The sequence below is a fragment of the Neurospora tetrasperma genome (assembly GCF_000213175.1).
Source record: "Neurospora tetrasperma FGSC 2508 unplaced genomic scaffold NEUTE1scaffold_4, whole genome shotgun sequence".
Classification (NCBI taxonomy): Eukaryota; Fungi; Ascomycota; class Sordariomycetes; order Sordariales; family Sordariaceae; genus Neurospora; species Neurospora tetrasperma.
The window spans coordinates 2,981,914-2,998,533 of NW_009799102.1; the positions used below are offsets into that span (position 1 = coordinate 2,981,914).

General features: G+C 30.3%; 1 protein-coding gene across 1 annotated transcript; it reads right to left on the reverse strand.

The window, feature by feature from the left end:
* Nucleotides 1-2,916: 2,916 nt before the first annotated feature.
* Nucleotides 2,917-4,640, reverse strand: NEUTE1DRAFT_111277 (uncharacterized protein; the record flags this gene model as incomplete). Its single annotated transcript, XM_009854132.1, has 10 exons — nt 2,917-2,978; nt 3,038-3,071; nt 3,175-3,183; nt 3,310-3,315; nt 3,520-3,571; nt 3,790-3,941; nt 4,037-4,095; nt 4,370-4,390; nt 4,439-4,495; nt 4,616-4,640. The coding sequence occupies 10 exons, from the start codon at nt 4,638-4,640 to the stop codon at nt 2,917-2,919; spliced, it is 477 nt and encodes a 158-aa protein (XP_009852434.1).
* Between the last annotated feature and the right edge of the window lie 11,980 nt (nt 4,641-16,620).

Consider the following 16,620-nt stretch of genomic DNA (forward strand, 5'->3'; position numbering starts at 1 on the left):
ATTATTATTATTATTATTATTATTATTATTATTATTATTGTTATTATTATTATTGTTATTATTATTATTATTATTATACTCCTTATACTCCTTATCTTCTTAATTTATTTATACCTATTGTCTATTGTTGGGATGTCACTAGTCTAGATCTTTTTAAGTATTAACTAGTTTATTATTAATGATTTCAAGCTTATTTACTTCCTCTTTTACTAGTATAATACCCTTATTAGTTGGCTAAATTATAATTATTTCGTTTATAACCTTCTTTCTTAACTTATTAAATACCTATAAAGTACATAGTTTGAAGGGATTACCGGGAAATTGCTAATATAGAGGGAGAATTACATTACGTACACTCCTTTAACCCCCTAACTTCTCAACCTCATTATTAATAATTATTTCTTATTATAATTAAAAGTAATTCTAATACCGTATTCTCTTCTTACGATATTTGCCAACCAACTAGTCTCTATCAATAAACTATACCTTATATAATATTATAAACTCTTTAATCTCTTTTCTAGAGGTTTTAAAAACCCGTAACTGTAATTTCTTATTACTTATCTACATCTTTTAAATAGAAATAAATCTACTAATCTATACTCTCAAAGTAGTCTACTCTTATTAAAACTCTCGAGTATAAATACGTTCGTCCTCTTTTATATTGAGAGCTATATAATAGTATTCGTTTATTACAATATGTAATCGACTTTTTCTAATAATAATAGTACTACTATATTTTAATAAACGGTTAGTATTTCGTTAATTATACAATACTTCCTCTATTACTTATTCTTTATATTTGCGCTTAAATTCAACCTCTCTTACGGCCACTAGATTAAGAGTATTACTAGCCTTATTTTACTTAATTAATATATATAAGACTATAGGTAAGACGGTGCAATTACCCTTAATTTTAAACGATAGCCGTTAATTAATATATTTACTATACTCTTTAATAGTAAGAAAGCTAAATATTGGGGTTACTATACTATTTTAGTCTTTAATAATATGGACTTTGCTTTTTAATATAGATAGCTCTATTAGGGTAGGATTAATTGCAACGGGGGGGCTGCTTAGTATACTAATACTGTTGGCGGGCTCTCTTGGTATATAAAATACTATTACTTCATTTTTAAAACTAAAATTAATAATCCCTTACTCTATAAGACGAGTAATATACCCTCGCCTCTATTTAATATACTATTTATTAGTTAATAAGGTTAAGGGATTATAAAGGTTTAAGAGTATTAAATTAGGGTTAAAAGGATTCAAACTAATACGTTTTTTAATAGAGTAAATATTCTTTCTTTTTATTACCTTCCTACGTATATGTTTGAGGCTATCTAGAAAGTCTAATTTAATATAATCGACGTTATTAAAAGCGAACTTCTTGCGTATATCAATTCAATAAAAGTATTTATAAATCTAAAATATCCTAATATTAAGAGGTTAAAGGAAGTATATGAAATAAGGGGGTAAGAGGAAAAGGGTAATATAATTCCTCTTATACTATTCGTAAAATTCAATAGTATAGTGATTACTATAATTATCTAATACTTAAACTCTCCTCTCCTCTTTTTTAATAGGACGAAAGTACTCCTCCTAGTACTTAAACTAATCCAATACATACTAATTATTTATATAACCTTGTAGAGAAGCGGTAATAATTATTCTATTTTTAAGTGAATTATCAATATACTTATTTATAATATTAACGCTAGGGAGTAAAACGAAGGGGGGTATAGTCCGACTAAATGTAGAAATAGCCTTAAGGATAATAATAAGAACTCTCTAATTAGGATTAACTAATTAGACTTCAATTATCTTAATATAAATCTATATATAATAAGCTTTAGTTCATATACTAACTCTAAAACCGAACTTATTACTATTCTAAATATTATTTAGCTTAATATTATATTTAATAATAGTATTATTAAATAAGTAAAAGACTTCCTCAACGTCTAGTCTGGTCTATAATACCTTTCGAACCTATACTATAGATTTAATATATATACTATAGAATACACCTCTTTATAAGTAACGTTGTATTTATATAGTTAAAGTACGAAATATAAAGGTATTGCTACTATTGTTACAATTTAATTTTATTAAGGCAATTACAATTAAAACTAAATGTTAGGTATTTATTTCGATCCCTATAAAGTGTAATTAGTTTAATTTACAATTATATAATCGACTATTAACCGACGGATATTTATATATTGATTTAAGTATATATAATAAAATCCTCCTCTGTAGTTAATAGCGTATAGTTACCCCTATTCTCTAACTTTAGCTATACCCCCTTATAGCGGCTTACGATTTGTTTATATAAAACTCGAAATACCTTCGCTATATTTACTATAGTCTTAAATCCATTATTCTAAAATACCTTCACGGCCGTTTAGATTCTACCCTCTATAGGTAGCATCTTCTACACATCACTAACAATATTCCAAATATTAGTAATTAAATTAATAAGCGTTAGATTAGACTATAGGGAACTGCTAATGGATTTATAAGGTCGATGAAGTATAGCGTAATAAATAGGGGATATAGTAGTAAGAAGGTAGTCTAATAGCGAAATAGTGGGAGGTCATATAGTAGGGAGATAGAGGGGTTGAATAAAAGGGGTTAAGTGCAATTAAGACCGATTGTACGTAAATATAGGTATTATAATTAATATTATTGATTTCAGTAAGCATTTTTGAATACAAGCAATTTGGATATAAAGGAGTACAAATAGGTAGTACACATTTCGAATATTGGGTGGTACGGGGAAATAGGTTGCATGCAATTAAAAAATTATACTGTTGACTAGATTTACTTTTATTTGCTAGTAAAATGGCGGTGTAGGGAGGCACCCCCAGTTTCAGGTACGAATCAATATCCATATACGAATTAATGTCCCTAACTAGTAGCTTGCCCGCTAGTCTGACGGTCGATTTTGTAGACCTGACGAGTATACCTTACTGGTACAAACTTCCCTCTTCCTCTTTATCAATTATTTTAAGCTCCTTTTAAGGCCTACCTGCGTGTATTCCTCGTAGATCCCTTACAGTTACCTTTGCAAGCGATGCTTTATTTAACCGCGATACTAAATAGGCTATACCCGCTAACGACCCGATCTTTACCCTCCCTCCTTAAAACTCCTTTAGTAGTACGTACCTCACCGTTCTTAATATATATTGTTGCTATTGCTTTAGTATTTTAATAGAGCGTACCGATTATTTTCTTAAGAATTCTAAAAAGTAGTAAGCGGGTATAAAAACTCCCTAACGCGTAGTATTCTACTATACTTACGCTTAACTATTAAGATTAATAATTATAAACCTATATAAAAAGTAATATATAATTACTAAAAAGTTCGCGCCCGACTACCCCTTCCGTATTATCGTCCAGTTCCTTAAGAAAAACGATTACTGATATACTATATGAATGAAGGACTATATATATAAAGGGCACCCTCTAGTATATAATGAGATTACTTGCCCACACCCCCTAAAAACTTACACGCACCCACTTTTGCAGCCCAATAGCTGACATGTAAAATATACCATTTTGGCTGTAAAAATCGTGATTTTTCATATCCTAAAGTAGGTCAACCCAATAAATCCCTAGTAAATACCCTATACTATTTAGCTTTTAGCGGGAAGTAAGTAAATCTAATAGCGCTAATCTAATATAGTAATACTTATATAATATTAAAGGTACTCTACTCTATTCTATTCTAAACACTTATATTTAAAAGAGTTAACTTGCCAACACGCACCAAAAACTTACAGGCACGCACTTTTTGGATCTAATAGCCGATATGTAAAATAGGTCGTTTTGGGTATAAAAATTGTGATTTTCAATGTCTTAATGTAGGTCAACCCAGTAAATGCCTTGTAAATTTTGATCTTCAGCGGGCAAGCAAATCTAATAGCGCCAATCTAATAATACTTTTTATAGAGTTGAGGGGTTTAAGATAGTTCTTATTATAGTATATTCTATTTTAAATACTTATATTTAATAGTTTAGAGCTTACGTATAGTAGATTAGAGAATTTAGAGAGTTTGTTAAATAGTTTAGAGAGGTAGAAGGAGTCTAATGATAATTTAATAGTATTATCCTCCCTCTCCCTTTCCCTCTCTCCCTTTCTCTCTCTCGCTATTTACTCCCTTGCCTTCGCCTCCCAGTATCCCCCTAATTTATTATCCTCCTTATTATTATCAATTACTTCGATATAATTATATATTTTATTTTAGGTATTAAGCTCCTCAATATTAGGCCCCGTCTTATATTAAAAATAATTATAATACGCTAAAGCTCGAATAGTACTTAGGTTATGTAATTATAACCTTTAGCGCGGCTAATATACGTTTGGCCTTCCTTAACCTAGCTAGCGGGATAATGAATATAGGTTTATTAAATAGCCCCCCTTACTTACGTAAGCGGCCTTTAGGTATTACTCTAGCAGTTAATTTGAATTTAAGATATCTATTTACTGCATTCTAATATAGTAGTTAGTATAAGAGTTATTCGGAGTATAAATAATAATTTATATATTATTAATGTAAGTACTAAAATAAATAGTAAACTTCCTTAATTACTAAGGCTATCTTACCCTTATCCTTTGATAATACCTCCATTTTATAGGTATAAGGTAATCTGTACTAGGCTTTAAAGCTCCCTATATAAGGCTCAAAAGGGGTACTAGGGAGCCTCAATTGTATAGAGGGTAATATTGTATTAAGTTTATAGTATTAGTAATCTATAAGATTAAGTACTTACGTAAATAATTTATACGGGTAATTACTTATCTACTCGCGGTTAACCCACTTTATATATATATAACTATTAAATTTAGTTAATAAATCGATATGTACCTTATAATAGTGATTTACGTGCTAGAGATAAGCTTTATAGAGTTTAATTAACCTGCTACGAGCTGATAGACTATAATCTTTGAGGGAGCTATTATTAGCCTTATTTAGTAATATTATTCTTTACCTTTAATTGAAATAATATTTAGTAAAGTAGTCTACCTACTCCGCTTTAAAAGGTATAAATTTCTCTTCGATCTACGAAACTATATTTTCTTGTATGCTCCTAAATTGGCAATATAGAATAGACTAAGTCCGTTCGAATTCTATAATATTAGAGGAATAGACTATATACTATTATACAAAGAATAGTATAGACTTTGTATTAGTAATTTTATTTAGTAAGGGGTCGAATTCCGCTTTAGTTCTAATAGTTATTATAACCCGGGTATTGCGCCGTTTTAAATCTTTAAGATCGTTTTTATTACGTCACTCCCTGTTATAATTTAGCTATACTACCTAATCTTTTTTAAAGTGGTTAATAACGTTACAATTAATGTACTATATATAATATTGTTGTTGTATATTAAGGAAGGTTTTATCGATCGCGCTAATAAACTAGGGGTTACCGTCGGTTATAACTACCGTAGGGTAAAGGATCTTGAACTTATTAGCTGCTTCTTTAATATATTAGATTAAGAAGCTAAACCCTTCCTCCCTTTCGTTATTAAATATTATTTAAAAGATTAGTATAAAGGTTCTCTTTAGGGTAAGGATTATTCCTTAAATATAGGGGAGATAGTAACGGTTGGTTTTATACGTAGCGTTGATTAGGATAGTATATAGGAATTTTATTTATATCCGGCGTTGGTGGTTAGTTAATTAGAATGCGTAGCGCAATATATCTTTATCCTTATCCTTACCCTCAAAGTTTAAATAGATATATTAGAGAGCTTTATTCTAGAAATTATTATTTAACCGCTTAATAAATAATTATATATTATTGTACCCCTACTTTATATTACGCTATACCGCCTGTCGTATATTATCGAGGTTGTTGTAATTATAAGCAATTTTAGGGAATTTTTTTTTTATTGTAGTAAGGATTATCCGTATTGTAAAGTCCCGTTGTAATGAGAGGTTACTAAGGAAGCGATTCGCTTCCGGGTTAACTTTATAATCCTATACTTTAGTACGAAATATAATGTAGCCTTTTAATATATATAATGGAGGGTAGCCTTTACATATTATGTTTATAGCCTAAGCAATCTACTTCTACCTTATACGCTTCTTAATTTGGAGTACTACTCTAAAGGGATAGTAGCGCGCCTTTTTTTATAATATAGACTATTACTTTAAATGCTCGTTAGTAACGATTAATAGGCGGTAATTTATATAATTGTAGCGGTATACCTATTTAATAACGGTCCTATCTTCTTCGTAGCCTGGCTTCTTAAACTTTTAAGTACGTTGGGTAATTATACTAAATCGGTAACGATAGTAAAGATTAATAAAGTAAGTAAATAATTTATTATAATTACTAATAGGGTTGAGAGAAAAGAAGGGATTATTTATTGGGATAGACTAAGTAATAGAAGGGTCGAAGGTATCGTTAGAGGCGAAGGTCTCGATTAAGGAGTATAATATACAACGGGGGCGCTAGGCACCCAATATACGAGGGTACTTACTAAAAGAGGGTATTTACAATAATTAATTAATATAAATATTAATTAAATGTAACGACTTTACGTACGTTGAGGGTATTGTTAATATGTGTAGAGTGCTAGTATGTGTGTGGATTATTGGAGTACTAGCGCTAATTAGTGGTGCAGCTGTGTACAAAGTGTTGGTGCAACTGGCTGTGTGAAAAAGAGTGAAAGAAATGATTAAGGTAGAGCGATGTTGCGTGTATTGAAAAGACGAAATTTTACGGGTAAAAACGGGATTTACAATATCAGGTATTATCAGCTGAACCGCCCCATTTTTTTAGTGGGGGTACGTGTCTGTAAGTTTTTGGTGCGTGTCGGCAAGTTAACTCATTTAAAAGCTCTAGTTCTGAAGAGAGTAACGTTAACTCAGAAAGTTTATTAGAGAGGGAGGAGAGGAATAAAGTTGATAATATTTCGATAGCCGCCTCTCTTATTACCTCCTCTCTTACCCTTTACTTTCGTACCCTCGCTTCCCAATATCTCCCTAGTTTATTATTTTTATTATTATTAGCTACTTCGATACAACTACGTACCTTATGTTACAGGCATTACTGCTATGTTCCTATATATAAATATAGGGTACTATACTACATTAGTACAGTCAACTGTACAGCTGCCTAAGTACAGTACAATAATTACGTACACCCGTACTATAGTCCGTGTTCTGGATCTACACACGGCGTGCCTTATATAGTTCTCGTACGCGCACAGGATTCTGTTCCTATTCCTTATACAATAATTAAAGTCTTACCTTAGTACTTGCTCGCGCCCTGTAATACTTTATTGTACCTACCTTCGTATTAAAGTATAATAAGTAATTTCGGTCGAACTAAGCTTAATAGAGGTTAATATAATAATTTGGTTTACGTAAAATTCACTCTTTAGCGATCTACATAATCGCTAGCATCGAGCTGAGAGCTCTAAATATTAATATTGATAATCGACATTAATTCTAGACGAGTAAATAAATACTCAAAATAACGAGGGCACATTTATCGTATCGTACAATATGGTAAAGAACATCTCTTTCTTTATTTTTATTATTAATAAATTGTCAATTAGTCGTTATTTAAACAGGATATTTAGTAATACAAATTATAATAGTGACAGTCAAATTAACCTTGCTATAATATTTCCTTTATTATTCGAAGGTTTTGGTACGTTATTTGCAATTTATATTAATAATTCTAATATTAGCCTTCGGGTCTTACCTAATTTTATAAATGAAGTTAAAGGGTACGAAGAAGTTATAAAGCTTCTATATTATTTTAATACAAAGATTAAACGGTTCGACGAAAACGTTATAGCCGAGTAGAAGAAGTTTAGAGACTACGAGTATAATACCGAAGCTTATATTTAAAAGACCGGCTAGGAGATGGGAGTAATTACCGGCCGTATTGATAAGTTTGAGAGTATTAAAAAATAGTTCGTAGATCAATTGAAGGTCCTTCAGAACTAATATAATTAGGTTCTCAAAGATAATACCTCCCTAGAGTATAGGTTAGTTATTATTGAGAAAGAGAAGGCTATTTATAAGAATAATATAATTAATGTCATGGCTCAGCTAGACGGGTTATGTCTTGGCAGAGCACTGCACTAGAATGTATTGTACGGATACGATTGAGTTGATTGGTTGTAGATTAGATGAGGAAGAGTGGGCTATAGCGGGTCCGGCTCTAGGAGTATATTTCCTAGCCCGAGCTACGCGTACAACTCTTACCTTTTATTTTACTCTTTAGTTGTAAATTCTATATTGAACGTTAATAATGCTGTAGTATTGCTTCGCTCGTTACGTGCTCTTATACTATTTACAATTCATTTCTCTCTATTGGGGACGGTATTAAATATTCTACTTGAAAGAAGAGATCGAGATAAAAGCTACGACGTAGTAACGTAGCGATTAACGATTAGAATTAACGATAGTGTAAGATATAGACCGGATATTTAGTATATTACGATCCCCCTACCTTTTCAATAGAAAAGAGACCTCCGAAAAAGAGTAGAAACAATTACTGATTAGGTCGCTAATTATTGAATATTTTGAAGCTTTAAGGAAAACGTTCTGCTACGATAGCCTACGATAATATTAAGGTTATATAATTGCACCGCGTTTATTTCGACCCTAATATCCTCAAGAAATATATACCGAAGGACGGTAAATTACCCCCCTCCGAGGTTTAATATAAACCCCTTAATTCTAACGATTTTTACAGCCCTAAATTATTAGGGAATTGTATTTTTTATTATTAATGCTAGTAATAACGATAATAAATTCGACCTATTGCGCTTCGCTCCCGAACAATTGTATAATTATTATTTTAATTAGGTTTAGTTTATGGTTTGCTATATTTATCATTTCGTTAATAAGGAGGTTTTTATTCAGGATTTAAAAGAGTACTTTATTAGCCTCCTTAAATATTTATATTATAATAATAACGTTTTTATACTATTTACCCCTATAATAGCCGAAAGTAAGGGTAATATTAAAGTTAAGTCCTTTGATAGTCCCATAATTTATAAATAATTTATTACTCTAATTGAAGCGTCCCCTAAGGTTATATTTTTAGAAATACGTATCCGTACCGCTTCCCTTATAGTTACTATTAAATAATTTCATAATTTCATTAAATTATATAATTAAATTAATAAGGACTTTTAAGTTATAGAGAGTTAGGCCGACCGTTTCGGTATTATCGTCGCCGATTTATTTAAGAAGGTCGCTAATAATAACCCCGACCCTCTGGTTAATTAGTCCTTCTATTCTTCTAACGCTAGATTTTAATAGGCGTTCGTAGAGAATTAACGCTTCAAAAAAAATAATAAATATTTATTAGCCTCTTTAAAAATTGAACTAAACGCTACTAGAAAGACTATTTTAGGTAGTAGAAACTTTAACGATTCCAATAAGGATTCTAATAAGTCCGGAGGTTTTAGAGAATTAAAGAACAGCGCCCCCTATACTAACCTTAGCGGTTACTTTTAATTTAGTACTTTTAGTACTATTATTACTATTTAATTTTCAGATAATAATAGTCGGTAAAGGAGGAGAGCGCTAGTAAATTCTATAATAATAAAAAGAGAATAAGGTTATTTTTAATGTATAATACTATTAAATCAAAATTTAATTCGAAATTAACATCAATTGTTTTAATAATAATTACTAAAAGTTCGAATATATTATTAACTACCTTATAGGTAAAACCGCCCAAGTTTTATTCCTATATTTGAATCCTAATTACTTTAATTATTTAATTAATTTTAATAAACTCCTAAAATACCTCTAGGATAAATACTATAACCATAGTACGTACAAGAAAGTTTTTACGGAATTTAATAATTCAAAAATAAAATATAGGAAGCGCTTTTAAATTTTTTAAAAATACTTTCTAACGTTTAATAGGCTAATACTATTATTTATATAATTAGTAGAAAAGCAGCCTTCGTTGTAAAATTATTAAAGAGTTCTATTACATGGTAGAATTAACCTATTTAGATTTATTAAAGTAGTTTAAGGATTATATCCTCCTATTTAATTCCTTTAACAAAGGTAATTATATAGATGCTTAAAAGAACTATCAATACAAGGGTAAATAAAATCTTTATTGTACTACTAATTCCTCGAAGGACGTTATTATTCCTAACCTTATTATAAAAATTAAAGTTTTTAAGTACCCTACTCCCGAAAAAATATACGAATTTAATCACGAGGGTTATTACTTTTCTTACTATAAGAAGGGATATATAAATAGTAAATACCCCTATAAAGAAAAGTTTACTAAATAATTCAACGCCTACTTGAATACAATTATTAATACTATTTCGAGTAAAGATTCCTCTAGTATTAAAGAGTCAATCGATATACCAATTTCCAACGAGGAATCCTTTTCCTCGAATATAGAGGATAATGTTATTAAGGGAATTTAATCACTTTAGGACAAAATTCCCCTTAGGGTATATTGACTAATATTATTAATATATAGTATTTAAATTTCAACCTTTATAATTACTTTAGTAGAGGGTCCTCCTTTCTTATTACATATAGTATAATTCTCAATAGAACTGTTATTACTACTTTTAATACCTTTATCGATACTAGAGCTAATACTTATATTATTATAAACCTCTTTTATATTCTAAAATTACGAAAGTTGTTAAAATAATTTATTTATAATAATTTTAACTTTAGATATATTACCCCCTATAAGAAAGTTAAGCCCGACTCTTTTGAGGTCGCCCTTAAAGGGTATATTAAAATCTAAAATTATAAAGTCTTCGATTAATAAATTATTATACTCCTAAAATTAAAATGTAATATAATTATCGGAAATATATAGTTGGCCTAGAATGATGTTTTTATTAATTTTACCTATTTATATTTATTGTTCCTTATATCCTAGAAGTAAGACTTCTTTTATAATATTAAAACTAGGAAGGGTAAAGATTTTAAATTTATTAAATACCATAACTTTTAAAAGGACATTAAAGCCCGGGAATTATTAATATAAAAGGAGAATAAACGGTAGTACGACGGCTATAATAATTCCTGAATAGTCCTATTTGAAATTATAGAATTAGAATACCCTCTATTTATAGAATTATTTAATCCTATTCCTTTATAGCGACTTTTTTTCAATCTTATAGTATCGGTTAACCTAATTCCTTTCTTTAGATATAATCCAACGTTATTTCAATTGTATAGACCGGCAGTTTTTCGAATGGATTAATAAAATATTACTAGAACCCGAAGAGCTCCCCCGAGTATTCCTGTCATAGTATGGCTAGACAGGTTCCCAGAGGACTGGGCACTAGGCAATAGGGGCCCAGCACAGGGCACACAGACACACCGGATGGAAGGAGGCTGATGTTCTTATCGATAAGATAGTTGGATTGGGAAGGCGGAGACGAGTGGCAGTACTGGCTTATATGCCTAGAACCGCGATGCCCTTATTTGCCAGCTTCTTCTCCTCTTTACACTTAATATTACTTTGATTTGTGGCTTCTAGTCTTGTTGTCTTTATCACTGGTAGGATCACGCTTTCACAATTCCTCTATTAAGTCTGGCCTAAATTGATTTAAAATTTATATTTATTATACAATATATAGGGTTACTATTAATTAAAATATGGTATTTACTCCGCGGGCACCCGGGTCGTCTTATACGAGCACCCAACCTTATACGGGCACCCAGCGGGTTAGGGTTTAACGTGTAGATTTCTTTTTTTCAACCCTTCAATACTATTAGATAGTAACCATACAATTGCATTTCTATATAAACGGTACCTAGCCCAATTAACTAGTAGAACCCCTATTCACTCGCACTTACACTCAATGCCCAGATCTTAGACTTAGTGATTTTAAACCTTCTTTTTACTCTTTCTTTACGACCAGACCAACTGTAAACACCAGAATAGGCTAGAATCAACCATACGTACGCGGATATTAATCGTATCAATCATACAAAGTATTTACTAACCTTTTTAAAGATTTAGAGCTACGCAAAGATTATAGCGCCGACGATTACGCCTATCGACTTTACCCGCATTAAAGATAGTAATAGTAATTGTTGGAGGCACGTGACTCTGGGCACCATTCACCCTCGCATGGCCTCCCCTCGCTAGTCTTTAGCCCTCCAGACCTCTCTACAGATTCTTTCTCTTTCTAGCAACTCAATACACACATCAACTACTTCATTTCGTTGCCTTGTGCGTCGCACAGTAATGCTACTAGTTTAGTTAATAACGAAGAGGAGGAGTAGGAAGGCTTCTCTAACGATAATAGCGATCCTTCAATATATAACTAGTTAGCCGACCCCGACAGCGAACCCGAGGATGAGCTCTTTGATTATAGAGATAGAATTATTAATCTACCCTCTAGTACTATACCTCCCGCAGTTACGATTAAAGCTCTTTATAAAGTTATTAACAAAAAGGCGAAGCTTTACGGATTTGTAATCAATTGTATATAAGGCCGTAGTAAGCTTAGAGCTACTATTAAAGACTATATACGATATTATATTATTTATAACCGCTATAGTAAATCCCGGGAATCTATAACAATTATTCGAAAGATAGCCTTACGTAAGTATAAGTATAAATAGAAAGCGTTTATAAATAAAGATACTAAAGGCGATAGTCTTTAGTACCTTCGCCTATATTCTAACCCAAACTTCCAAGTTTATAACTACGGCCAGTCTTAGCACTTATTTGCCCACCCCCAATACCGTAAGATAAAGTTAGAAATAATTAAAAAGATTAACGATACTTCTAAGCTTAATACTATATAAATTCGGGAAATTACCGCTATAGTACGAAAAGACTTTCTAGGCTCTATATATACGAAAACCGATATTATAACGTATATATATATATTCGCCGCCGGAATCTTGATAGCTATACCCCTACTAGTACTTTAAATAAGTCTTTTAACAATAATAATATTAAATATATTAAAAAGATGGATCTAGATAATAACGAGCGGTTATTGGGCCTTATCTTTACCTTCCTAATTTGTATAGATATAACTAAAATATTTCCTAAGGTTATAATAATCGACAATACGTATAATACTAACCGGTTTTATTATCCCTTTTACTAGGTTTTAGACGTTTTATCCGTTGGCTCTATATTTAATTGTATCTTTAGTATTATTAATAATAAGAAGGAGGAGGCCTTTAACTTCTTAATTAAAGCTATTAAAGAGCTAGGATCCTACTATAAACTACTTTTACTGACTATTATTATTATAAGTAAATATAAAGAAATAAAGTAAGCTTTAAGTAGAATATTCCCTAATACCTAATAGTAATTCTATTTATTTTATATTATTAAGAATGTTCTTTTTAATACTAAGAAAAAATAGAAGAAGTAAAAGAAGGTTAATAATAATAATTATAACTTTAAGGATAAGGAGGGTAAAGATAAGTAGGAGAATCCAATTTCCTTCGATGTAATTGATTAGGGGATTTATTTATTTATACGAACTAGTAGTACTCCGGGCAAATTAATTACTAATTCTAACTCTAGCTTTTAAATTAGTATTAAGATTACTAATAATCCTTATAGTATTGTAGCTATATTTAAATTTATAATGTACGTTAGTACTAAATTAGAGTTCTAGGTAGTTTGGGGGAGGTTGAAAAAGTAATTTAAAAGTTAAATACTAGTTCTTCGATATATCTAGAAGAATTGGCTTTCTATTAGAGATTAATGGGTATACTATTACATTAAGAAGTACAAGAACTTTAGGATTAGAATTACATTACTAATTAAATTAAGTAACCTTAATATTAAGAATTACTTTCTCAATAGCAATAGTAATATCTATAAACTTATTGTAATTATTATAGAGATGGCTGCCAATTAATACCAAACTTTCAAAAAGAAGGTTGCAAAATAGTAAACACGCTAGTAATAATAGTATATCGATTATATATATTTAGGAAAGCTACTACTATAAATTAATTACGTTGCCTTGGAATTGATTAATTGTAAATACCGTTAAGTAAAAAAGTATATACTAACCGATTAATATAGAGACCCGCCTACGCTCGTACCTTATAATAAGGATTATAGTATTACTACCGAATATAAATTATTATACCGCCATATTATTTTTGATAGGGTAGTTATAAAGAAGGTACTAAAATTTACCTATATATATCCGCACTAGTATTATAAGGAATTATTCGTATATTGAATCTACTATTTTAATATTTATTTATATATAGTTACTAACTAGTATAATTTAATAGGATGCTTACGATTTCTACCTTCGCCTTCGAGACCCCCGGATTGTACTTATAAAGAGAGGCCAACCTAAGAACTCTACTAAATTTATCCTTAATGAGTATACCTTTCCTATAAAGTAGAAGACTCCCAAATAGGCTATACTAACCTTAAAGAGTAAAAGAGGAAGTAATAAGGTTCAACCTATTAAATAGAATAACCGTAATAACCTCGCTCGCCTATGGCCTAATATACAATATAAATTATCTTACTAGGAAAGTAATAATATTGACGAGCTTATTCCCAGCTCTACTATTACTAAATACAAGCGTATACAAGAGCCGGTCAATTCTAATGCTTCTAATTATAGTAGTAAATCGGATATAGTATTTAAAAGTAATTTAAAATTAGAACTAATATTAAATTGTATTTAAATAGCTATACTAAATACTTTTATAGAATTAGAGTTAGAGTTGGAGTCGATATAACTCCTACTTCTAGAATTCCTACCTCTTAAACTCTTACCCTTCGAACTCGCTCTAATACTCAATTTTAGTCCCTCTTTAGAACTAAATTTATAATTAGAATTCTTGCCCTCTATATAGCCAATACCCTCCCTAGGGCCTATACTAGAATTAGAATTAGAGCTAGAATTATAGTTATTTCTAGATCGATAGTAGTTATTTTTAGAAATACCCTCAAAAGAACTAAAGCTAGTACTATAGTTAGAATTAGTATTAAACTCTATTAAAGTAGCCGTACTAGTAACAAACTCCCTAATTAAGTAAGTAGTTAAATATAAGAGAGAGAGAGCTCAATTGGGCTTACTAATACTTAAAAAAACAAAATAAGTAGAGGTAGTTAGAAAGTAGTAGTAGAGGTAGTTATTTAAAGTATATAGATGAATGCTATAAACTTTATTGCCTTATATTAAAAACATTACGTACTATAGAAATCTCTATGCAAAACTATATTACTGGATATTACTATTATTTTTTTGGGGTAGATGTAACACTATGGAATTTACCATGTAAGCGCTAATTTGCGTAAAATAAGTAGTTAATTCGGGTGCCCGTATAAGGTTGGGTGCCCGTGTAAGACGACCCGGGTGCCCGCGGAGTAAATGCCTAAAATATAATTGGGGATAGATTAAAGATTGCCCGGCGGATTTAGCCTTTATTAATACGGACCCCTTCTACAAGATAGTAAAAAAGACCTATATTAGTATAATTAATCTTTATAAATTGGACCAATTTATTGAGGAACAATATATTACCCTTTATAGTTTATTGGAAATCAACGAAGTAGAATTATAATAATAAATCCTTAAAGAAGTCCTAGATTATTATTATAATTTCTTTGAAGTTTTTAATAAAGTTTAGTCGGATACCCTCCCGGACTTACGCCCTAATATCAGTTACTATATCCCTTTGAATAAGTGCGCCCGTCCCGAGGACTTTAATTCTAGTCCCTTATATAAAATATTATTTAAAGAATTAGAAGTTTATAGAAATTATATTGCTAAAAATATAAATAAAGGGTTTATTAAATCTAATATTGTACTTTGGACTACGCTAATTCTATTCGTACCTAAAGCTAATAGAGGATTCTGCTTCTACGTAGATTATTATTCGTCTATCTAAAGTTAAAATATTTATAAAGATTAATATTCGGTAAATTTTCTATTATATTCGAATATTTTTAATAATAAAGATTTATAGACCTTCTATACTCGCTACGGTACTTACAAATATAAAATCCTACCCTTTAAGCTAATAGATAACTTAATAATATTTTAATAGCTTATTAATAAAAGTCTGATAGGCTACTTTAATAATTTCTCTAGCGCCTATATTAACAATACTCTAATCTTCTCTAAGATAAAGGAAGAATATAGAATCTATATTAAGAAAGTATTAGAGCACTTTTAGCATACCGGACTTTAATTTAATGTTAAAAAATGCGAATTTTATATTATATCTACTAAATTCCTAGGTTTTATTATTTCAACCGAAGGAATACTGTAGACCCCGAAAAGGTTATTATAACTCGGAATTAGAAGGAACTATTAATATTAAGGGAGTATAATCCTTTATCGGATTTTGTAATTTTTATTATAAATTTGTAAGAGAATGCGGCTATATAGCCCCCCTTTTACCCATTTAATTAAAAAGGATACTCCTTTCTAATAGATTAAAAATTATTAGGCCTCCTTTAATAAATTGAAAGATCGATTATGAAAGGTACTTATCCTCGCCTATTTTTACTATTAAAAACCTATTTAAATAGAAATCGACGCCTTTAACGGAGTTTGTATAGGCGTTTTACCTTATATACAACCGAACAATAATAATTAGCACCCAATAGTCTTTT